This window comes from Glycine max, chromosome 18 (assembly GCF_000004515.6).
Source record: "Glycine max cultivar Williams 82 chromosome 18, Glycine_max_v4.0, whole genome shotgun sequence".
Lineage (NCBI taxonomy): Eukaryota > Viridiplantae > Streptophyta > Magnoliopsida > Fabales > Fabaceae > Glycine > Glycine max.
This window is the reverse complement of record NC_038254.2, coordinates 54408461-54433710: the sequence shown is the minus strand read 5'-3', so window position 1 is coordinate 54433710 and position 25250 is coordinate 54408461. Positions and strand designations below refer to the sequence as shown.

Genomic DNA, 25250 nt, shown 5'->3' with positions numbered 1-25250 from the left:
TTCTTTTTTTAATGTTTTTCTAAATTATTTTTTAAAAAATTGAGTTTCTGTGTTTTGTTAGAAGTAAATCCTATTCTTCTTAAAAAAATTCTACTATTTTAAGAATTACTTTTTGTCAAAAAAAATCTAAACAAATTGGCTCATAATCGGTTAGATTTCACCAAACCTTGCTCGATGTTAAACCGCGCTACAAAATCGACACCGAAGGAAATGATTTTGATTTTAGTAAATACAAATTAAAATTAATTCAATATTGTATCAATATATTTTCTAGTCTATTAGAAACAAGTTTATAATAAAACTTACTATAGAATTTTCTTAAGACATTTATTTTTTAGTATAATATTGATTTTTTTTACCAAAAGGAGCAAAGTCTACATGTAAGAATACCTTGAAGTCTTACCCAAAAATCATGTTATAATTCAGGTTATTACTAAAACAATAATATTGAAGTTCGGGAATAACATTTTGAAGAATATTATAACTAAAAATGTTATTTCTAAATAAATTCAAAAACATGTTTAGTTATATTTTAGTATTGCTAGAAATAATTTTAAAATTCAAAGTAATTGAAATAAAAAATATAACAATCCAAGTTATAATTAATTTTTCGGATAAAAAATTTAAAAATAACTTCTCGTATTTGCATGAGAATATAATTTTCCCACCGATCGTTATACGAATAAAAATAAAATATAGTATTAAACTATTACAACATACTCAGGCAACCAATACCAGAAATAGATTTTTAAAACCCAAACATTCTCTTGAATTTGTAATCCGTGAATCACTCCAAAAACTACTTCTACAATCATGTGAAAAGACCATTTAACGTTCGAAATAATTTACAAGCATTTTCCCAAACAGGCATGTTCAAATTTAAGCTAAAATACGGGCAAACCCGTATTTAACCCGTATTTAGGGATCACAATTCACAAACACAGCAACACTGAGGGGTTAGGCGAAGGTGGCACGTAAGGCTTCATCAAGATTATAATTATTCCTCACTTGATTATCTTACTAATTACATTAGGTTGAAGTTGAGGGAAGTGAGAAATGTGTGAAGAGTCTTGCTGGGATGAAGACACGTGTGGCTGAACGAAATATTTGTAAATAGATGTCACTTGAGAGCGGTACTTTTTATTGCAGGTTTACCATTGAATAGCAATAAGAGACTCTGAACTACGTTTGATATAATATCGTCAGAGTGTATGAAAGCCAGAACTATCATTCAACCAATAAAAGATATTGATACACGATTTAATGATTCAACCCAAAGTAGTTAATCATGACAATAAATGGTACCATCGATGTAGACCAAAAAAAAATGGCACCATTGATGCATATAGCATTGCGTCACGTTTTGATAGAGCAGACAACGCAACGTGAAATCGCAGTCACTATTGTAGCATTGATTGCGGCAACTACTTTTGATTTGGAGAAAATTTATCAACTACCTCCCAGCAGCAGAAACGTTTTCCAATTCCCAGCCAAGTCTGTCTATTTTCCAACAACCCCAGTTGCTCTCAGGTCTTTGCTCCATCACCCGTTTCACACATCATTTTCCTCATGCAAACTCCTTTTACTTCCAGTATTCCTGTTAGTTTTTTTTATAAAGCATAATAATAGAAAAGAGATGGACAATAGTCTGCTTTAACTACAATAGCTGCTATTTTGTACAAGTTCCAACATTTTTTTGGCTGGAAGAAGTTTGCTTGAAAAAAAATTCCAAAGGAGCCAAAGGTCACTTTGGTTGTATCAGAATTTTCCCATGTACAATAAGAAACACGAAGTTGGAACATTGAAGCAGAGGGAGAAAGTATTGAACAAGTTAACTATTTCCCATTTGAATTGCCATGCTTATGGAAAGGCCAAAGATTTACTAGACGCTCAAGTACGCTTTTTGAGAAATAGCCAGAGAATCCCGCAGGGGTTGCTGGTGGAGGGAAGTCTTCTGCAGGCATGGCAAATGGACGAATCATCATCTCCATTTTTTCCAATGTGAGATATGATCCTATTTCTTGTAGCCTTTCAGGACCCATTATAGGCAGTGTGTGCTCCTGATGCAACGAAGCAGCCTCGCTATCATTTTTCTGTAAATCATACAACAAACAGAAATAAGCTAACGAAGAAATTCAATACATAAAATGAGTGTATTTACTGACAATTTATCATATCAATAAATGGAATTTGCATGAAAGGAGTAATGTAAAAACAGAAGCCCCATATTGGAAGCTTGAAACCAGTTCACCATTTGTATCCTGATGCCTAATGGATAATGAGTTGAATTTCACTTTCAAACCATACACCAGATACATTAAATAGAATTCAAACCCCTATTCTATATTGCTTATTAGTGAACAATAAATATCATTTACCTGCAAGGGGGATAAATCAGCACCACGGCTAAAGGTCAGCTCAATGCGGAACCTTTTTGGATCTTCTAAGGCCACCTGAAATTTGAAAGCCAAAAGTAAAATCAATAAAAGAAATACTAAAGAAACTACACATCACATACTCCAGATAATTATGCCCCATCAAAATATCATAACTGTTCTTCTGTGAGATAGCTCTCTTTCTCTGTTCTCACAGCCTTAAGCTTCCTTTTAGTTAGGCCAGTCAGTTGCAACAGCCTGGTTAGTTTTCACTACTGTTACTGCTTGCTGGCATGGCATAGTTAGTTGGGGTCTCTAGCTTCTGAACAGCCTCACAAAAGGAAGTCTGATACACTAAACCAGCATGAATTCTTCAGGCTATTCAATTTGTGGTGGATTCTCTCCTATAGTCCTACTTACTCATCACTCCTATACCACTCAACACAAAATACAGTACACCAGAACTGAACGGCCGAGTTCACCTAAAGAGAATAGGGGCACTTTACCACCTCACCCTTAAGATACACCTGTACAAGCCATCCAGCCATCCAGCCAGGTCCCTAAAAGGCTTAAAATAACTATCAGCAACACATCACACCACTATAAACCCTCACTAAGGCATGTGGCTTGCCCTAGCCTGAGAATGGGATAGACTTCCCTCCTAGTAAACCTTTTTTTCCTACCAAAAACAAAATATTAAAAGGACAAAAATAATATTGAGTATTTAGGTGATACATTTTATTCCATCAACACCACATTGAAAATGTAAACTGGTGGTAAAGACTAGGTTGTTGCAAACATGCAGTAACAAATCATAAACAATGCTTGGGAAAGGGCCAAAAATAACCTACCTCTGTGTTTTCAAACATCCTCAGCACAATGTAGCTCATATAATCAAGCTCCTTTGTTTTATAGAGGCGCTCTAGAGCATTATAGCAAACGAGGCTCTCTTCATCTAGAAGAGATTCATCCCAATTACAATAACGAAGAACATTCATGAGAGAATGGATATGTGATTCCTGTCAACATACATAATAGGTTAAAACAAAAGTATGGAAATAAAACTAAAAACCAAGCTACTTGCCACAAGACTTTGTTTTATTCTTGTTATGTTACAAATACGACGTGAACCAAATATCATCAATCAAGTAGATTCCTGCCGAGAAAACTTAATTAAAACCATTCTACTTAACAAGAGAGTAAATAATGCTAGCAACTGGACCAGAATAGCCAGTCCAAAATGTCTGACTGTCAATTTTTGTTACCCCCTGGAACCCCTTCACTATAATATGAATTTTTTTCACATCGATTTTATTTTTTTACTTTTTTCCCTTTCCATTTTCTTTTTTTTTTGGATCAAGCCAGTTGTAGAACCAGTTTGACGTAAAGTGCAAAGAACAAGATGAAAAGGATCCCAATCTCCAACAAGAGTCCCCAGCCAACATGATGATAAGATTTTGGGAAAATCACTAGAATGACACTCACTGTAAAATACTAAGTTTGGGAATAATTAATCACTTAACAGGTTAAAGAAGTTCATGAGAGTAGTTAATGAGTAACCTATCAGAGATTAAATAATCAGATCGGAAATATTTTAAAATCACAGAAACACAACAGGTAGTGAGGGGTTTAAAAGTAAATTTATGTTCAAGGTTATTAACACAATCTAACACAGCACTTACTGATGTGAAGTATAGGCGTGTTCGCACATGGCGTTCAGGCGACTTTACATTTGCATACCTAGAGGTGGACGATAAAAAAGTATTAGAATACAAGTGAGAATGTACAAAATAAAACAAAGACATAATACTTACTTTGGATCCAAACGATATTTGGTCTCTTTATCATCATCGTCCTCTTGATCCATTGATATATCATTCAATGTGCTGGATTTCCTTATTTCATCATTCTTGTTGAGAAGTTTTGACTTGGCCTCTGTATCTTCCTTTTCAGTTTTCACAGAGAATGAATCATGGTCTTGGTTACTCTTTAACTCAGCAACACTAATGGCTTCCTCGCGAGTGTTCCTCAGATCAATTAAAATTTTGCCCAATAATCGACGTGCAATCTAATCACAATAACACAAACAATTAAAATTAAAACAATGTAATCGGTGATACAACTTACAAGTAATACTTGTTCATCGAGCAATAGCAACTGCAAGAAAGTTATAATTGGACTTAACCAAGCCTAGCATCCAGTTTCAGAGTTATCATTCAAATCAAGTGCCCATTTCTTACTTACCCTTATATGATGTTTGGTACACCGAATAGTGATTTTATTCCATGCTTTATTAGATTGTATGGGCATTCTCATATTTGTTAGCATAAACAAGCACCTCACCGTATAGAGTCAGAAATTATCATAAACAAGCATTCTCATATTCCTACAGAGGTAAGAATGGTTACTCCTTTCATGAAATGAGATTTAATTTATTTTTCTTAACAAAACCTCATTCATTTTATACCATAACAATTGAAAATTTTTACTATTTACTAAATGTATCCTGCCTAACAATCAATTTTGTTTTCAGCCATCCCTAACCTTCCCTTCCCTTCATGTCTTGCAATCCATTTTATGTATTGATGTGAAAATTTAAAAAATAATAATTAAGTTAAATAATTTGTAGGTCCCTAAACTTATAAATTATTTTTAATTAGCTATTTGGCCACATTTCCATTAGGGGTCCGTTAAGTAAACAAACCTAATTTGAAACTTTTAAATAGTTCAAGGACCTACTGAATAATTATAATAGCAACCTAGTCCCTAAACTATTTGAAAATTTTCAATTAGATTCCTGTATTCAATAAAAACCTAATCTTATTTTTTCCCCCATGATCAATATTATATCATTTAATTATAACAACTTTGATTCAATCCATATTCCAAGTATCAAACAATGCATTCCCTTCAAAAGTTACTGCAGACCGATCTATTTTATTCTATTCAGATTCAATTCACATTTCATGGCATCTAGTAAATTTCATATTTTTTATAAGTTAAATTATATCACCTGTAATCAAAGAAGAGGTTCTTATTCATTACAGATGCATTATAAGGAATCTGTTTTAAAATTGTTAGTATCAATTTGCAAGATTCCTTACACACTTTTACCTTTGAGCCAATCTTTAGCTTCTGCTTCGGATTAATTCCATATTCATTTGGAATTACACCATCAGCAAGTGCCTGCAAATAAGAAGGCATATCAATAAGGAAACCAAAAAGACTGAACTACATTGATCAAGGTGATGATACCCGGGAATATTGTATGTGGGTGTTTTATCTTTGCAAGGGAATACTTGATTCTTTTAGTTTTTTAACATCCAAAGCTTCTTTCAAAATGGTAAAGCCAAAACATCACTCAAAATTTTATGGAAAAGGTTTGCTAAGTAAAAGGGGCTCAGACTTGGCAATAAGTTTTTCTTTCAACAAGGATACAAGTACAAGAGAAAACAACAATAGTCTTATCCCACTAGGTGATATCAGCTACAAGGATACAACTTCAAAGGCCCAAAAACTTGCATGCGACAAATTGAAGATGAAATTTATACACAACCCCAAGTGGCATGCAAACATTAACAGTAGTGAACCATCAAAAGTTATATTTCAAAAGTATATCAAGTGGATTCAAATCCTGCCTGGTCAGCCTGCCTTATACAGGCTCAAGTAGTTCTATTTGAGCACAAATTTCCCTAACAGAACTCTCATACCTGAGCAACCTTGAAAAGCTCATCCAATCCTTCTAGATTAAGATGGGCATTATGCAAGAGATCATATCTGTAATGTGAAAGTAAATGTTAACATCTCAAACAAAAGGAATAAAAAAAGCTACATAATTTAAATGAAACTGCCAATTTTTTCTTCATATTGATTAAGTTGCAGATTATACACACAGAAACATAGAAGAGTTTGAATGGTTTGGCTGAAGCTAGCTCAACATGCAAATTTTCATCAAACAGTTATAGCTGTAGTGGGTTTCCCAAAGCTTAATGACTAGTCAGTAGTCACAACTCAAATATCTACATATATTCTGGAGACACATCACACATACAACAGGATGGAGGGACAATTGAAAACAAGAAGAAAATAGATGGGCAGTAGGGTAAAATTGGCGAGGAAGACTAAGAAAATAGAGACAATCAGTCAAGAATTTAATAATTAATCAAAGCTGAGAATTTATAGGCAAAAAAACCAGAAGGTTATAGAAAAAAGAAGTTCACACAACTTGGCCGAACAGAACAGTTCAGTGGAAGTCAGGCTATGAGATCTCTTAATATCTAGCTATAAGTACCTTTTCTTCCAGTTACTCATGCTTTGCTTGGTTGTTTCTTCCTAACAATGTGACACTAAAAATTTAACTTTGATAATGTAAAAGCTTCATCTTTAAAATTTATAGCATGAAATCATATTCCTTCTTTCTTACTTGGTTTCATCTTTTCAAAACTTTTGCTACATTTAGGCCAAATGAGCTGAAATATTAGTTTTTTGATATATAAACAATTTCCAAGAGTGAACAGGAAAGATAAAGTAAAAGTATAGCACTAATAGATCTACCAGGAAACTCAACAGTCAACATTACATAACATTCCCTTGAAACCTACAAACAAGCTCCTGGAAACTTACAATTATGACAGTAAATTTTTATGGCAATTTCACTCAGAATGAGAAATTCTCACAAGTTATCTAATCAATCTCCATGATTGCACAAATATTGTAGATCTGGAAAAGTCTTACTAAGTCATCATAAAAACCCAAGGAAATAAATAACTTACTTGCATGAATCATAGACATCAGGAATTTGGGTGATGTCAAAGCGCCTGTGAAAGTAACACACCATCAGTGCATCAGCCAATACATTACACCAGCACAACAGCTATACATGAGCAACTTTGGGATTCATGATTTTGTGTATGATTAAAAATCTAACTTTAAAAACCAGGGAAAATTAAAAATCATTTTAATTAAGTAAAGTTAAATATTTTTACAACCAAAAGCATTTTTTTACTTGTTCATGAAGCTACAAACTACAATGTAAAAGTAAAGCATACTGTATTACAATGGACAGAAAAGAAAAATAATTCAGATGAGATGATTAAATAATACATATATGAATTCAAAAACTGAGTTCATCCACAAATCAAGGAAAGATACAAATAGTGAGCAAACTACAGGGGCGCAATAAGTTTTGACTTCACAAATAGCTAGTTTTAAAAAATTCCTATGTGGCAGCCTTTCGTTATGTACGTTTTGTGTAACTAAAACCTTTTTTCATGTGTCAATGGCATTTGAAGTAACATTTGTGTTTCCTAATATGTAGAAGGAAATACAATAAAACAAAACAAGAATAAACAAAAAAATAAATGTAAATGCTTACTCCTTGCGTTCGTTATACAGGTCCCTTTCCAGCTTTTTCCACCGAGCATACATTAATAGAAACCCTTCACTACCACAAGGTAATCCGGCAGCTATACGATCAACATCGATATTTGTCTTCCCAAGTGCTTTTGCTTGGTCATAAGGAGGAATTACATCATATAAGCTCTTTTCTGCAAGTTTCTCATCTTCATCGGTGGCTAGCAGTCTTACTTGTTCAGTAACCTTCTTAATCAAACTTACCTATTCACGAGATATGCAGTGGAAGTTGAGATACAAAAATAGTTTTAGTACCATTTCACACAAATAGTTTCATGTTCTATCAGTATTGAAAATCTAGAAAGATTTAGGAAGAAATAACTTCCGACAAAAACACCATCCTTTCAAGATTAATGGGCTCAGACAATGGCAAACAGGTTCCCAGTAGATAAGGATGAGATAGTATGAACATAAACGAAAGCTCAACATGATCTCTGAAAAGGAACACAAGCCTACCATACCAATTTTGAAATTTAGCAAAATTTTACAATTGCAACTCAATCAACTTTTTCTGACATACTTTTAACCTTAAAAAGTTCACATAAATGACCAAAAAACGAAAACAGATTAAACACTTGGGAAACAAAATCACATTTAATGATATTTAGTGACCTACTCATGATTTCTTAGGGGAGGTTCTATTTTTTATTTTAAAAGAGATTAAACAGGGGAAAGGTTCTCCCATTTGATCATCCCCTTGGGTCTGAGTTTAGTCTTTGCTTTGTTTTAGATTGGACAGCTTTGTCACATTTTAGAGCTCCCTTGGGTCTGAGTTTCCTACCAGCTTGTTTGATTAGAAGATATCTTTTTTTTTTTTTTTGATCGGCAATTAGAAGATATCTTAATAAGCGCTATTGTGCATTTTAAGTTTAACAATAAAAAATCAATCTATATCACTATTTGATTTTTGCTTCTCATATTGAAGGAGTTCCATGTGAGTATGTTTTAAATGAACAAAATATAAGCACTAATCCCACATCTTTAGCCAAAAGAAACAACACCATTCTAATGAATTTCATCCTCCTATTTATGTTTTAATTATTCATGACATTCTTAACTCATCTACCACACCATCTCCGCATATTTTGACAATGAGTATACTATTTTACTAAAATATGTACCAATAAGTTCTTGTGGACAATTTTTAATTTACTGGCAACAAATTGTAGAATCTACTGTACAAGTCCAAAATAAAGTTATATACTAGAATTATGCCATGGTAGAAGGGGTTATGATACAATCATGCATTGCTATATTTACAAAAAACATTACCAACTTGGGAAGCAATTCTGACGCATTAGGTGGCAGTCCAGCACCATCAACCATCCAAGAAAATTCAGGTGATCCATTGTTATAGATTGTCTTTGAACTAGAAGTTATGATTTCATTTAGCCGAGCCTGCAGAATATTCAACCAAGACTATAAATAAGTTGAAAAGCATAGCAGTATTCCTATATTACTTCCTGAACCTTACTTGAAATGCATGAGTTTGAAATACACAATCACAGGGTATCAATCACCAAGGGTTCAGGAATTCAATTCTTGTTTCCCTCATTCTCCACAATACAAATTTAAATTTATCCACAAAATCAAGTGAGCCTATGCATTATCCATGTTTCCATCCCAAAGGCTCTAGCATGGGGGGCATCCTAGCAATATATAAAATTATTCATAGGCCTCCTAATAACTCAAGCTTTGATAATATTTTATAGCAAATGAAATGCAAATAGGAAGGGATCGTTTCAACTCCCATGTATGGTTAGGTGATTGGAAAGGAAATGAGCATTTCTACAAGTATACACATAAGAGCTCCATTACAAAGGTGCTAGAAACCCCAATCTATTTAACCAAAATGTAAGGGAAAATAATGGATCAACATGTCTAGCTAACTTGTTCAGCTTTAGATCAAAGTGGCAGAAATGAGAATGTTAAGATGGATGAGTAACCACACAAGAAAAGACAAGATACAAAATGATTATATATGAGGAGAGATTGGTGTAGCACCAATTTAGGAAAAGATAACAGAAAATCGATTAAGATGGTTTAGAGTTTAGACATATACAAAGAAGGCCCCAAGAGGCACTACTGAGAAGAGTAGATTGTATTGTTTTTAATCCTGTGAAGAGCAGAGGGAAACCAAGAAAGACATTGGAGGAAGTGGTCAAGAGGGATTTCAAGGTAAATAATATTGATGAAACTTTGGTCTTTAACCAAGCCAGATGGTGTCATGTAATCCATGTAGTAGATTGACTCACCTAGTAGGATAAGGTTTTGTTGTATTAGAATGTATTAAAAAGCATGTTATAGAGTGTGTTGCAAGCATTCCTCAATCCCAAAAGTTAAGCTATTAGACAAAGACACACAAATGGTTTCATCACTGATAAACACAACAAGCTAAAAGCACCCTTCCATGAGGGGGTTCAAAAAAAATAAACCATTCACGAGCCTTCATCCAACTGCGCAAACCTTTAGGAAAATTGGTCTTTGACATTGAACAGAACCCATTTTCAATTTTTCATCACTACTGCAATGCTTATAATATAGAACAAGGACAACAAAAATCACTACACACACTACAAACCTTGGCTTCTTCCATTTCAATACTGGCATTGTCAAGACCATCCAACATGGAGGAGTCTTTACTAACAAGTGAAACCTAACATTACAATTCTTTTAGTCAAATATATCCAACACAAAAAACTGATTAAATACTTTCTTTAGAAAAAATTTAAAAACCAACCAGGATTGGTGTGAGCTGCCCTTCAAGGTCAAGAAGACCTTTGGCAAAAGCAGCTGCAGACATCTGTTAACACAGATCAAATATAAAATTCTTCATAAATGATATTATTTTTGACAGATTATCCAGGTTAGCAACATAATCTCAATATTAGACATAAATAATTAGATAACAAGGAGAACAACTGCTTTCAAAACCACTCAGGAAGTCAAGGATTCCTTTTGATTGCAGGAAGGTTAGTGTAACATAGCCCATACCTGCACACGACCCTCATCAGAGCTGTATATCTTAAGATCATGGCGGTATGTGCTATGGAGGCGAAGCAGCCCTGTACCTTCTCCTTCAACATTTAAGAATTTAATTTGCATGTCATGCATGGTACAATCTGTTTGTCATGTCTATATTACAAGAACAATGAAAAATCATAATTGAAACATACCATGCTGACTAATACTTCACTTTTTAAGCATAACAGCATGATGTAAACACACATTCACAAACTGTACAACTTGTATGGATACTGCCTTTTCTTCTTCTTTTTTTTTCCCCAAATTGGTTCAAATCAGAGAAATCATTTGAAATACATAAAACAATCGGTTTCAAATTCAAGGAAAACATTTCAAATTTCAAACAGCTAAAAACTGATTTTTAACTCTGTAAGAAGGACTAAAGCATGTTAAAAACCTTTTAAAACATTTAAATTTACAGTGTATAGTATCTTTTCTGTTACATTTTTCTTAAGTATAACGCAGCACATCTGGACACCAAATTGAACTTTATGGTTAAAGAGGAATCTCAAATAAAAAAAAAAAACAACTGGTAGCATATAAATTGAAAGAAAAGGAACTTCGATATATTCAGAATAGTTTGAAGCAAGCTCTAATCTCCCTTTTATAGGATGAACAACTAGGCCTGAATAGGGAAATAAAGAAATATAAAAAAGTAAATGTCAGGATACAAAAATATGTTTTCATATCCTAAAATATCTAGGATATTTACAATATCCTAATGCCAAAAGTAACACTAGAGTAAAGTCATAGAATTATTTACTCCAGTAGAGAGTGATGGAACATGTGAACAACATACAGTGGTCTTATGAATATAACTCTGCAATAATATGTTCATAAATATAAAATTCTTGACAATTAGATCCATAGCAGGTTTATAATATCATTGGAAAGTAAGTACATTTATTTAAGAAAATATTTTAATGGAAAAACTGTAAGAACTCTCTAGCACAATCAGTTAACATGAGAGTTTTACATCCCAATACCTGAACTTGAGCTAGCAAGACTGTCCATCCAAACTGTTTGTTCTAACACAACTATTCTTATTAGTAAATGAAAATTTGTTATGCTTAAATTACAATGAAACTAAAACTCCTTTTCAACACATTGAAAATGAAACCAAAAATATACAAATCATTAGTATCAAATCTATGAAAAGCTTAAGCAAGTATACACAGACCTGTAGGTAGTTTTATATATCTTAAGCACACAATTAGGCAACCACCATTCCTACTTGAAAGAAGAATCTCAATAATCTAAATATATGATATCAAAGTAGAAAAACTGTGGTACTACTTCTGCAGTCACTGCCAGAAAAAAGTCTGCCGTAACATGCCTCAGTGTCTTTAATTTAAACTTCAGAATACATTGCTGACTGAAAATCTACTTGAGTTACCTGGATACATATTATTGCGGAAATATCTTCCTAGTTCTTCAGCCTACAAAAAATAAAAATAATTAATACAACTGGAAAGACAATCATAAATAAAAATCTTATATTTACTCTCCTCAAAAACAGCAATACAATAAAACTCAAACTGAGCAGAAACATTCTTTGATGTGTTTATCAATCTGAACCTGCTTTCTGCCAGCATGTGTAAGAACGCCCCCATATTTAAGAACCATCAGAGCTTGAACAGGTCGTTCTTCTTCACCTTCACCGTTGCTTTTGGCCACTTTGATCCACTTTAGTGGCTTTAATTGAACCTTTCTATATATGCCAGAGAAATGCCCGCCCTGATATTGAATAAAAGAAAACAAAGAAGTACATGAAACAACTCAAGACTTTTTGATTAAAATTATGAAAAATAAAAATTCAAAGCTGCTGTTATTCAGGTTTTAAAAGTCATGCAGGAGCATTGTCTTCCTCTTTCGCAAGCAATATGGGTGGCACGTCACAGCTAATAGAAAAGTTTCTGTATTAAGTGCAACACAGTACCTATTTTCTTTTATCTAGATAAAAACATAACAAAAACAACAAAAGCCTTTCCCATAAGACGGGTCAGCTACAGGATTTAAAACTGCCATTATGTACTATAAAAAACTACCATTCCTTTCTAATGGTTTCACTTGTTTCTTGGTCTTCCTCAACTTCTATTGAGTTTTATCATCCATCTGATCAACTCTTCCTAATGGGGCTTTGGTTGGTCTTCTCACATGACCAAATCAAGAACAAACTCTCCAAAAACTTATAAAGGGCTGTAAGCATATGAATGGTTTTATTACCATTATAAATTATAAGTGAATTGAGCATATTTGAACTCTAAATACTATCTCCAGGCAGCATCACCCAAGTCTTCTAAGGAGTACTTTAGCCATATTCCTAGCCAACATAGGACGTCTTAAGACACACATCACACCTAGGACTAGACATCTAAAACATTAAGTTAGCAGAGTTGAGAATAAGCTAAATTCTATACTATGCTAGAAATAGATAAAGCTGAGGTCAATCCCAAAAGCTACCTCAAGAGGGAATGGATGGCCAAGACATATTATTACACCATCCATATTCCTGGAAGATACCTTACAGCTTAATAATAACGTCTCTTATCACTCCCTCATGCAAGAGTGCTTTGGAGTTGAAGCATGGATAAGATTTACAAGAATGAGAGCAACAATAATTAAAGTTCTGACTGCTCCATTAAGGAAGCTCCCAACTCTCCCAAAAGCTTAAGTTGTCAGGTAAAAACTCATGAATGGTTACATATGTAATATGCCTTGAGAATATAAGAAAAGAAAATAATGTGTTCTTGTTTATTCCTGAGAAGAGTTAGTGATAATGTTTCCTAGTTTTTTTTCCTGAGAAACATTGGTACACCGAAATGTCTTGAGGTTAAGTTATTTCTAGTAAAGTTGTATCTGACCGTTACCATAGAATTGAAAGTACAGTCAAAATCTCCATAAAGCAAAACCAACCAAAGGGATACAAATCAACAGCTTCACAGTCCACAGAAATGTAAATTTCAAGTTTCAGTTACCATCAGGTTAATACTCTACAAACTTGCTATTATCATATAATGAACAAAGTTGAAATTAAAAACCTCTTCAAGGACAGCTTTAACTTGACGGAGCTTTTCAGTGTGCTCGACTTCAGCCTCACTATCACTTTCTCGATCTGGTCTACATAATATATACAGCTATAGTTATTTCAAAACCCTTACATAACATGAATAATAAAAGGTTTAAATATGTTTTTCATATCTGGAAAATAGGTCATTTTCAAATTACTACCTAAAATTCATTTTTTGTCAACTAAGTACTTGAAAAAATTTTATATTTCAAAATAATAACTGCAGTTAGTCTCATTCTGTTAAATGATGGCGTGACAGATGGAGTGTTACGTCATCAAGCCTACTCTCTAACACATTATTGTCATGTCATCTCCTTCTTCCCCTTCTCCAATGGAACCACCACCATTGCACCACCACTGCCAACCACGCCGTCGACTACCACAGCCACCACAACAAAAACCATGTCCTCCTACCGCCGCAAGCCATAAAGAAACTATTGCGTTGTGCTCTGTTTGGTTACAAAACACAAACGAATAGAAACCCATGAAGAAAAAAGTTAGATAGAGAGAAGAAGAAAGCATATCTGGAATTTTTGTTTCATTGGTGTATTTTGTGCGTGTGCAGGTTCTTTTCTTTGGGACTTTCCTTCAAATTCTAGATTCCTTCCCTTTCTTTTCTTTCCCTTATAACCACTGACCTCTCCCTTTCCCCCTTTATTTCATTTCTCCCTTGATTTTCCATTTCCATAACCCTAATAATCATCTTTCATCCTTCTCCCTAACGGTAATAATAATAATCTTTCTTTCTTTTTTCTCTGCGTTTATTTTAGGGTTTCGAAAATTGAAATTTGTGATCTCATCGGTGGATCGGTTCGGATCTCGTTTTTCAGGTATCGAGAAAAAAAATGGCAGAAGAACACAGATGTCAAGCACCGTGCTTCTATGCCAACAATTGCAGTTTCTTTGGCAGCCCTACCACGCAGAATATGTGCTCAAAGTGCTACTGCAATTTCCAGCTCAAGGAGCAGCAATCTTCCAACGCGAAGATGGTTTTGAATCAGTTTCTCGTTCCGCTACCGCCTTTGGCAGTGATTTCTCAGTCATTGTCTTTTTCCACTCCGGCAGCAGATCTGGCTTCAAAGGTGGTTCTTGATGCGCCACACGTGGCGGAGAAGGTTAAGGCGCTGCAGCCGAACCAGTGCATGACGTGCAGATGCGCGTAAGGCTTATGGGGTTCAAGTGTCGCTGCGGGATGATGCTTTGCAGACCCATCGTTACCCAAAGAAGCACGCATGCGAGTTTGACTTCAAGAAAATGGGGAGGGAGCAGATTGCGAAGGCGAATCCAGTGGTGAAGGGCAAGAAGCTTGAGAAGATCTAAGGGGAATAAGGAGATGACATGGGAATGATGTGGCGATGACGTGTCAATGAATAGGCTTGATGACATGGCACTCCGTCTACCGCGTCATCACTTAACAGAATGGCACTAACGGCAAGTACTCCGTTGAAACAAAAAAAAAATTCAAGTAGTTAGTTGACAAAAAATGAATTTGAGATAGTAATTTGAAAACCGTCTATTTTCCAGGTGTGAAAAACATATTTGAGCCATAATTAAAATATACTGATCAGAAACCATAAAATTACTTGCCAACAGAAATGGCAAACATACATTCAAAATGTGCAAATAATAATCATGTGAATATAGGAAAATGCAAAAGCCATCTCCTGGTTCAATCAAAAGTAATATTGAGAAGAAAACCGACTGTACCAGACCAGCCACACATCCAAAATTTGATTAATCCTTGGTGTGAAATTGAAATTGAGTTGCATGTGATGCTAATGTGTATTACATATTGAAGCTTGTGCAGGGTGAAATACCTGGTACGAGGAACTAGCATTCGTGTGGCATCTAACAAATCTTGAAGTTGAACAGCACTTTTAAGTTTTGTCTGCAAACAAAAGATCATTAAATCAAGCAAAAGAGGTAAAAAAAAAAAAAATCCAGAAGATCAAATAAAAGTAGACAAATATTACACAAACACTAGAAAATAATATCACCTCAGCTCTAGGTCGGCCTCCATTGTATTTCAACATTAGGTTTAGCAGCTTTTCCTCAGTAACTTTTAGCTTCACCTTCTGTTTGGGAGTTCTATCACCACTGCCGAAACAAGAGAGTAAATGGCAAGAACAAGATGCTTAACTAATTTAAGTTAAAAAGGGAAAAGAACATACTGACGAATAACAGCAATTACACAACGTAGTTCCTCAGATTGTCCAAAAGTGCCAATAATACCACTACCCTGACGAGTGAGTCCCTCAGAAGGTTGGACCGGTTCATTTACTTTCCATGGTAAAGTTGGTGGAATTGCTGAAGAAAGATGAGGTGCTTTTGCATCTAAGAACATCTTTCGCAGCACACAGGCAGCATCATCATAATACCTTCAGAAGTAGCAAACGAGAAATGATGAAAATTTCACCATAAAGATATTATGCAAAAAGAGTTGTAAATAAGCTTTTCCAATTATAGATACAAGCAGAGTGAATAACTATTGATGCATTTTGAACCATATAACAGTGCCAAAACAATAAATCACAAAATATTACTTGTGTGAATTTTTAACAAAGCTCCATCCATTCACGTCACAAACATAGGATCGTCCCTCGCATCTCAAGAGATCAAACCCACAAACCTGCAAGCAACAAGAATGACCTATAGTAAGAGAAGAAGAGAAGACTTAAAATTATTTTCTTTTCTTCACTGAGACAAACCATTTTTAAAACCTCATCCTCAAAAAGTGTGTCACATGCATGTGAAGTTGAAATTACAAACTAGGAGCCAGATATTTCCAACAAATTTTCAAAACACAGTCACTCATAAGTCATGACCAAAAGAATACATCTTCAAATGCCATGCAGTATTGTGTTCCCACATTCACAAACATACCGCTTGCCTGAATGCAATGCAAACTTCTCTTGCCATTTCTTTCTCAGCAGGAGTCAGGAGGACTGGATACCTAACCTGCCAAATGAAATTGTAGACATTTTTCAACAAGAAAAATTATTGTTGCACACCAGCCAGCAACTCCAGCCTGCTTTTGAATATTAAATATTTGTTTCTTCTCAAATCCACCTACAATCTATAATTCAGACAAACATTGAATGCTCACACAAATAAAGAAGGATTAACTAAAACAGTAAAACCGACAAAAGCAAACTGTTTAGGCAACCAAAAAGAGGTTGCTACTATTTATGAAAGCTCTAATGTAAGCTTGTGGTGCAATGAAAAAACATGCAAGGAGACACACTAGCTGAAGAGAGCTGTGACAGAATAGCCAACAAACAATTCCAAGGAGTATACAATACTCCAAGCTACCAACTCAAGAACACGATTTATACTAGTGGTTACTTAAAAGGAGTTCTAAATAGAAACATCAAAGAAAAGTAAAAGAAAATAGGAAAGATAGTTCTTCTTTTGAAAGTAAGCCTAAAGGTTAAGCAAATACATCAAATATCTAAATCCATAACTCTCAGTTAGAGTATCAGAATGAGTGCAGAGCATTAGTCACACCCCAAATGCATTTTATAGTTATAGCCTCAATTACTTAGCACAGTTAGGATTCAGTTACAACTGAACCACTGTAATCTCTTCCTATAAATACATGTATCCTATCAGTTAATCAATCTAATTACTTTTCCTATTCTCAAAACCATATCCTCTATTTCTCTGAAATGCAAGACTCTCCATTCAGATTATCTCTATCAGATTAAGAAATTTAAGGAGGAACAAACTGTTTTTTTAGTGTTCTCGATTTAATTATATCTAATGCAGGATGCACAAGCATTATGCAAAGATTAAAAACCATATCATCTCAGTTATTTCAGTTTAGTTTATATCTAGAGACCAATTTCGTTATTTCATAACCTTAACAAATTATTACTATTATAATATAAGGTTATTAGCTTTAGTAACTCATTATTTTTATTAATATAACTTCAGTCAGAGTTATTAAGTGATTTCTTCCTATTCTACATTAGTGTCTAGGCTTGAAAATGTTATTTAGGCAGTCATGGGGGCAAGGAAATGACGGTGGCAGCAGAGGTGTAACAGTGGTGGTGGTAGTGCAAGAGTAGGAACATAAGTGGTGGGGATAGTAAATGATGTCTTTTTACATTCTGAGATGAATGAAGGCACACGTCAGTTACATGAATATTTTAGCCAAAACATAGGATTATTTCATTCCTAGGAATATGATAAATTATTGTAAGTTTCCAAAGGTTGATTCAAATATGACAATGATATAATATTTTCTAGGAATACTAAAACATTCCATGAACCACCCCCATAGTTTCTTCCATTCATAGTTCAAAAAATAAATAAATAATTGGAAATATAACAATTTCATTTCATTCAAACTTTATGAGGAATGACTTGAGTCCTGGTAGAATTGATGAATATTACTTTAGTTACTTTTAACTAGTGTGTTTGACAATATTAGTTTTTGACATGAGCGTAGCATTTTTGGTTGAATAGTTGTTTGTTATAGCAGTTTATTTTATAGTGTATGCATACACATTCACTTTAGCAATTATAAAAAAAGGAAAATAATTGATGTTATCAATATCTTAGAAAATAAAACAATATTTTTTGTTGATTAAAAATAAAGAATTACTCTTTTACAATGAGGAAACCTGAAAGGAATCCTTTTTTAAGCAACAAAAATAGACACTAATTATTAGGAAAACTATGCACAAGTAATGTTAAATACAAGAATAAAATGAAGCAAGGATAAAACGTAGACGATAAAAACTGAAACTGATATATGGGAGAAGGGACTATAATGTCTGTCAGGCTACTTAGTACTCACTTCCTTCCCATCAGGATTTCTCATCACAACACCATCAACCACAGGAGACTTCCTTGCCTCAGCATGAGCATATTCAGGGCCAACTGTATATACCTACAATCATATGTCAAAATGTTTGAAAAGAATTTCTATTGTGAAAAACTATGTAGAAACATCACATGTGTCTGAAAAAAAAAAGCCCAAATATATAATTAAAAAAATAAAGAAACAATAAAATAAACACAAAGCAACATAAACTTCATAGTCAAACCTTAACATCTGTCCCTCCAGTTGGCATGAACTCCTCGTAAATATATGACCCTTCACGCCTCACTCTTCTCACCTCTGGATGGAACTCACTAGACCTGTTGCCAACCTAAGATCATAAAATACCCAAAGCAGACCAAGATGCTTAATTATATTTAGTCATAAGACTCGGGGAAAAAAAATAATAACATCAACTATCCCAGAAGTTCAATGTTTCTTTTCAGACATGGAAAACTGATTTCAGAGAAGGAATACAAATGAACTGGAATGAGTTGGAATGTAATGGTCATTCCAATTCAATAGCCTTCTAGCATTGTTTGATATAATGGATCAATGTGGAATAGGATTGAAGTTGATATAATGATGTAAATGCTTCTTTATAATAATAATAACAAGAACAACTTCATATGCCACATGAATATATATTATTGACTATTGAGAGCATTATTCCAGTTTATTTCTTTTTTGTAACTTAATTGCAAAAAATAGTAACTAAAAACAAAATGAATGCTTTATTTGTGATAAATGAAAGGTAAATTGTCATTTTCTCTGGGTGTACGATATATAAGTTAAAACTCTACTTGAGTTGCTTTCGTAAATATTTTAGCAGCAGCATCCTCAATTGCTCATGAGGCTAAAGCAAATTAAATGTAGCAAGGATAATGACTACGTTTTTTAAAAATTACTCAGGCTATGATGGGAAAAGGAAAATTGAATCACATTCCGTGGATGGACCATGGAATACATATGGGTTTTGGAAATTCTTTGCTTTTTTTTGTGAAAGAAACTAAGACCGAAAACGATCATGTAACTCTGTCTTTTTTAACTTATCATGTGCTCTAAGACTATTTAATGTTAACAGTACTACAATACACCTGCCTAATTAGGTAGAGTGACATGTCAGCTTAAAGCTTACCTTCCTAAATAATTCCTTCATACCTCCACCAGCTGAACTGGGATAGTATATCATTATACTGTGATTATCACCTTCACAAAATAAAATAAAGGTTATACCACATCCAAGAAAATATATTTCCAATTAGTTATATATCAAGTAAACAAAAAAAAAAAAGAGGTTGTGAGGAGAAATCAAAAGCTTTATTACTTTTCACAAACAGACCAATAGTAATTATGCAATCAAAACAGCATTCTTCATATAATCAAATAACAATTTCTTGATATGGGCATATTTGAGGGTATAAATTCTATCATTTAATTTATGGCACAAAAGGAAAAGTATGTTAGATAACTTAACTCTGCAAAACACACAAATTTCTGAAGTTTCTTAATTGGTAATTATCAGTACAGTATTTGGAGCTATACCTCAGACATGCAATGCTATCAGCTTTTTAAAGATACATATACCATTCTCATGCTAAGGCAACCCAATGCAATGTCCATTGCATAAATCAGTTGTATTACTAGGCAGACTATCAGATCACACAACACATTGGATTCAACCATGACATGAAAGAAACATGGAATTGCAAAACAGTTTTAGTCCTAAATAAAAGAGATAGGCTCACCATCAATAGGCTTCTCCACAAATGGCTTCCAGAAACGCATTCCATGAACCTCAACAAAATCTTCTTCCTCAATGAAGTAATCCAAATGTTGGTACGGTACTTCTCTATTTACAAGGGCATATCTTGGAACATGGATTCCAAACTTTTCAAGACACTTAAACCCAAAAATTGAACATTATTAAAACCACTATATGTCAGAAAAGAAATAGCAAAAAGCATTTGGCTGTAACATGCCAAACAGTAACACACCAACCATATACACACATAATATGTAAAACTCTAAATGATGAGAGGAAATGTGCCACCCTGCACCGCAAAACAAAAACAACACTTGAAGCTAACTCTAAGGCCAACTAGAAAAAATTTCCTGGCTGGGTTTGGCTTTAAACTAAAAATAACAAAGATTTCTGATGAACAGGAGCTAGTCAGGCCGTAAAAAATGTCAAAAATAGGTCTAATCTATTGTCTATGACCAATTTCATAAAGGCACAACACACAAGCCTATTTTACCTTCTGAAATTCAAATCTTGCAAGGATTAGACTCCTATGTTTGGATTGGTGGAAGAGGGTGGAATGGAAGGGAATGAAATATAATGGTGTTAGGTTCAATTGTTTGGATTGCTAAAATGATGATAAAATATGATGGAAATTAGAGGAACCCATTCCATTGTTTACCTTCTTTTTTATTTTCCCCAAATTTGGGAGGAATGAGATCGAATGGGAATTTTATTCAATCATAACATATCTAAACAATGGAATGGATGTTTTGTTCCATTATGTTCCATTCTATTCCATTCCATTTTAATCCACATCCCACTTCATTTTCATCCCATCTCTTTTCGTCAATCCAAACATAGCAAGTCATAAAGGCTCTACGATAGTTTTTTTTTTTTTATTCAGCTCTAAGTCTGGACTCACATATAAGCAAAAATAACTAATTTCATACTAATTAAGAAAGTTAGTTGACATCATTTAATTTTCCTAATCTCAAGTAAAAAATAAGGTTATTTCTAAAATGTCCTTCATTGTAACTTGCTATCATGAATAAAAAGGAGTCACTGAAAATAGAATTAGAATTAAATGAAGGGTATTTTAGGAATGATAGCATTAAATAGGACAAAATTAGTTAGATTTGTTTATATTTAAGTCCAACATAGAAGACCACTTTTTTTCTTATATATGAGTCCAGAGGGAGTGTATTACAAAAGCATTCAAGGCTTCAACAAAATGAAAGCTTCAATATACTTATTTCTTAAATGGAAATCTAAAATAGCTTAATGCAAACAAGGTGAAATGTCATGAAATCTGAAAACAAAGCAGTTAGAACATAGCCAAAAGAAAGAAAAAAGCAATAGACACCCCCCTACCTCATACACTTTTCTTCGATCATGAAGAAGGTGTTGTGGCTCCAGTTCATTTACTAGAAAGGGCCTGGACCACAGTGCACAGAATTTAGATCAATAAACATTCTCACCCAATAACTGAAAGAAAACTATATTAAATAAAATAACAACATAACACAATTGAAAAAAAGCACAATGTGAAGAAATGTTATAACCAGACATGAATAGAGGACAAGGAAAAGAGAAATATATAGAGAATTTCAATCAAACACTGTAGGCCTATCTCCACATACAAAATAGAGAGAAAATCTGCTATGATAAATGAAATTACAAGGACTAACCACTCCACACAAAATCTCTAATCTCAAAACACACATTGCACACTCCAGAAAATTATGCATCAAACTAACAACTGAAGTTACAAGATATATATCAATCACCCGATGCCCTTCTCCACTCCACTCTCCCTGATGGCTTTCTCCTAGCAGTTACTCCTTTACTTCCCACCACCCTTGCCACATAGACAAGGTTGTTACAGCCTAAATCTCCATTCTGTACCTTAAATTATGCTCGCCATCTTAAGATTTAGTCACTTACTATCCTCTCTACCCTATTCCTCCTTTCATGCACTTCACGAATTGCAGGAGGTCTAACATTCACACTTCTCATAGCAAACCACACTAGAGAGAGGGATAAGGGAAAATGGAAAGGAACAGAGGGCCAAAATAGAAAATGCAGCAAAGAAGTTCAGCACACTGAACATAAGTATTAGGACTTTGCTTATTGCAAGACCGAAGCATGAACAAGAAGCCAAAAAATGAATCCTATCTCATAAAAATTGTGCAGCAAAAGAGGTACCACTGAGAAAAGGGATATTCTCTGCAACCAATTACAGCAGAGAATAGCATAAACTGTACACTGTTATAATTTATAAAATAATAGCCTCCTTATTCTTGCCAAAAACACAAAAGTGTATCAAGAGAAACTGCTCCAAGATGAACAGACTACAGAGAATAAACCTTTTCATCATATGCAAGATTTGTTGTACCACTTTTATACCATGTAATATTCATACGAAATTTGTTACATTGGTTTCTTTTAGAAGATGAATGTCAAGAAGCTAGCATACAATTATTCTCGTATTACATCAGCATTTTCCCATCCTAGGTGTAACTGACCATGGCTCCAACAATATTTCCAGAACATATTATAGTAGCGTCACCCAAAATTTTGATAAGAATAGACTACTAGGGTTTTGATTATTTATATAATTTATATGACATACAGATCAAATATAGTAGGTATATAAACAAGCTTACTTTCTTAAAGCAGCATATGCTTCAGCCTTTTCCATGGGATATCCGGAGGAATGAAAAGCAATCAAACAATCGCACACTGGCCAGCTGAAATAACATAATATATAAATTTAGTATGCCAACAGTGCAACTCTAAACACCTAAAATGTTGAAGCAAGAAATATTTCAGCCATAGCTTACGAGTCTCAAATGCAAATATTATTCATCCAACAAACATTTGGAAAATAATGGGGAAAAAATTGTTTGGTCCCTTGTTTGGATGCATTATGATAGAAGAACAAAAGCATCGTGAGGGAATAAAGTGTTCCCCAGGAATGGATTTTTGTTGTGATCTATATTCCCTCCAAAAATGGGCAGACAATAAAGTGAAGTATCCAAAGAATTTATATGAACATCAAACTTTATCCACAGAAGATAAAAATGAATTTAATGAAAAATTACATTAAATGCTAATTTCTATAATCCCTTTTCATTTCCTTTTCTTTCCTTTCCACTGTACTATCAAATATACATATGTCAATCTATCTACTTCCATAAGGTAAACATGCAGAACAAAGGAATGATTCTCAACATCATTACCATTTTCTTATTTTATGTCCATCCGAACAAACTGTTGAAGACTCTTCCGATCAGCTAAAAATGACTACTACCAGTGGCAAATTAAAAACCCAGGAAAAATCCTTCAATTTGGAATTTTAACTTCTGCTCACATGACATTTAAATAATTTTTTTACTTAAAGCAACCAAGACATCATGCCAGGGTGCATGCAAAATGTCCTAAAACATGACAATAACCAATTCCTGTCTATTGATAGAGCTTGAGAACAGTACATCACTTCAATCCACTGGTCAATGAAAAGAACTAAAAACAAAAACTGATATCAATTAAGTATACCTCTCAATTGGTTCTTCAAGGATGACCTTGTCACCAAAATGTACGACCTGCGTACAATACAACGTACATGTGAGAAAAATTGCAAAAAGCACAACTATAACGACCATCTCTGTTACTGCACAACAAAAATATAAAAAATCAACATTCAACAATTTATACTACTTTTTTTTTCTTTTCATCTCTGTCACATCATTACTTAGATCATATAGCTCTCCTATTCTCGATTTTTTTTATTCAATTTTCTGTACAAATAGCATTTCTCAAAAATAAAAAATAACAGGAAAAAAATAACCATAGCATCGAGTTCATAATATTATAACGTATTAGTATTACAAAAAGAAAGAATACGAACAGTGTTATCACCAGTGGATTCATGAACAAGCTAAGTCAAAATCAATTACGACATAACCAGAACGTCGAAATAAAAATATTGAACACTCGCCTACCTCAAATTCACCAAACGCTTGCAACCTCTGAAGAATCTGCTCCATAGGCGCCGAAAAAAGCTGCAATACAAAACAGAGCCACTGAATCAACGCGTTCACGAAGCTCGTTGCAAGTCTCTCTGCTTTCGCGAAGAAAGCAGAACCAGCACGCGAAGAAAAACACAGGATCCGGCGTAAAAAAAAAAAGAGAAGAACCTCGTAGCCACATTTCACCTTCTTTTCCATGACGCATACTCCAATCGTTATCTTCTGCGCCGCGAAAACTCCTTCCTCGTCCTTGTCCTCCGCCATCGCGAACACGGAAACTCTTCGAAGACGAAACTCTCAGCGATCCACAGCGCTAGAACTCACTCACGAGCACGGAATTCCTAAGGCAAAGCTCCAAAGCGCGCTGCGAGAGATAAATGCGGAGCAGAAAAAATCTACAGAATGCAGAAACGAAGCAAAGAAGAAAAATGACGGAAGTTGATGCCGCCGACTTGGATTCGTATTTATAGTGGAAAGGCGAGTCACAAGGCAAGCACAGTAGTAGTAGCACACAACTCACGAGTTCACGGAGTAAACCAGGGAAAGGATAGACGAGAGTAATTAGCTGAATTGCACTGTATAGGCCACTTTCAATGTTTGGTTTCGTTTTCTCAACAAAAATCATTCTTTTCCTACTTTTATTTTTTTTTTTGCTGAATTCCTCTTTCTTATTATTTTTCATTACAAACTCAATAAAATAAATGAATTCAAAAACAAACATATTTTTATAAATTAAAAAGGTAAAATGAACTTATATACTTGACTT

General features: G+C 34.1%; 1 protein-coding gene across 3 annotated transcripts; it reads right to left on the bottom strand.

The window, feature by feature from the left end:
• Nucleotides 1-1212: 1212 nt before the first annotated feature.
• On the bottom strand, nt 1213-25087 carry LOC100776866 (inositol hexakisphosphate and diphosphoinositol-pentakisphosphate kinase VIP2). 3 transcript variants are annotated; one of them, XM_006602834.4, is made up of 30 exons: nt 24653-25087; nt 24458-24517; nt 24012-24058; nt 23120-23203; nt 21825-21888; nt 20458-20611; nt 19848-19918; nt 18936-19040; nt 18686-18778; nt 16765-16839; nt 16425-16510; nt 16053-16259; nt 15879-15978; nt 15699-15769; nt 13853-13931; nt 12390-12548; nt 12208-12250; nt 10782-10864; nt 10528-10590; nt 10369-10443; nt 9060-9185; nt 7750-7991; nt 7148-7192; nt 6086-6152; nt 5490-5561; nt 4190-4443; nt 4058-4115; nt 3227-3394; nt 2379-2453; nt 1213-2093 (listed from the first exon to the last, which is right to left on the bottom strand). In XM_006602834.4, exons 1-30 carry the CDS (start codon nt 24746-24748, stop codon nt 1836-1838), a joined length of 3180 nt encoding a protein of 1059 aa, XP_006602897.1. In that variant the 5' UTR covers nt 24749-25087; the 3' UTR covers nt 1213-1835. The 3 variants fall into 3 exon arrangements, with proteins under 3 accessions (XP_006602897.1, XP_003552506.1, XP_025982707.1); XM_003552458.5 differs by having other exon boundaries at nt 24671-25087; XM_026126922.2 differs by lacking the exons at nt 20458-20611; nt 21825-21888; nt 23120-23203; ... (1 more) ...; nt 24458-24517; nt 24653-25087 and having other exon boundaries at nt 1638-2093; nt 18936-19029; nt 19848-19893.
• Between the last annotated feature and the right edge of the window lie 163 nt (nt 25088-25250).

What these genes read in the sequence shown, in the direction of transcription:
- LOC100776866 (XM_006602834.4), bottom strand. Translation starts at nt 24,748, where the DNA reads ATGGCGGAGGACAAGGACGAGGAAGGAGTTTTCGCGGCGCAGAAGATA. An exon ending in CCGCAATAATATGTATCCAG is followed by an intron (nt 10,865 to 12,207) that starts GTAACTCAAGTA and finishes TAAATGTTGAAG; the next exon opens with GAGAAGGTACAGGGCTGCTT. An exon ending in GATGTCTATGATTCATGCAA is followed by an intron (nt 6,153 to 7,147) that starts GTAAGTTATTTA and finishes TTCACATTACAG; the next exon opens with ATATGATCTCTTGCATAATG.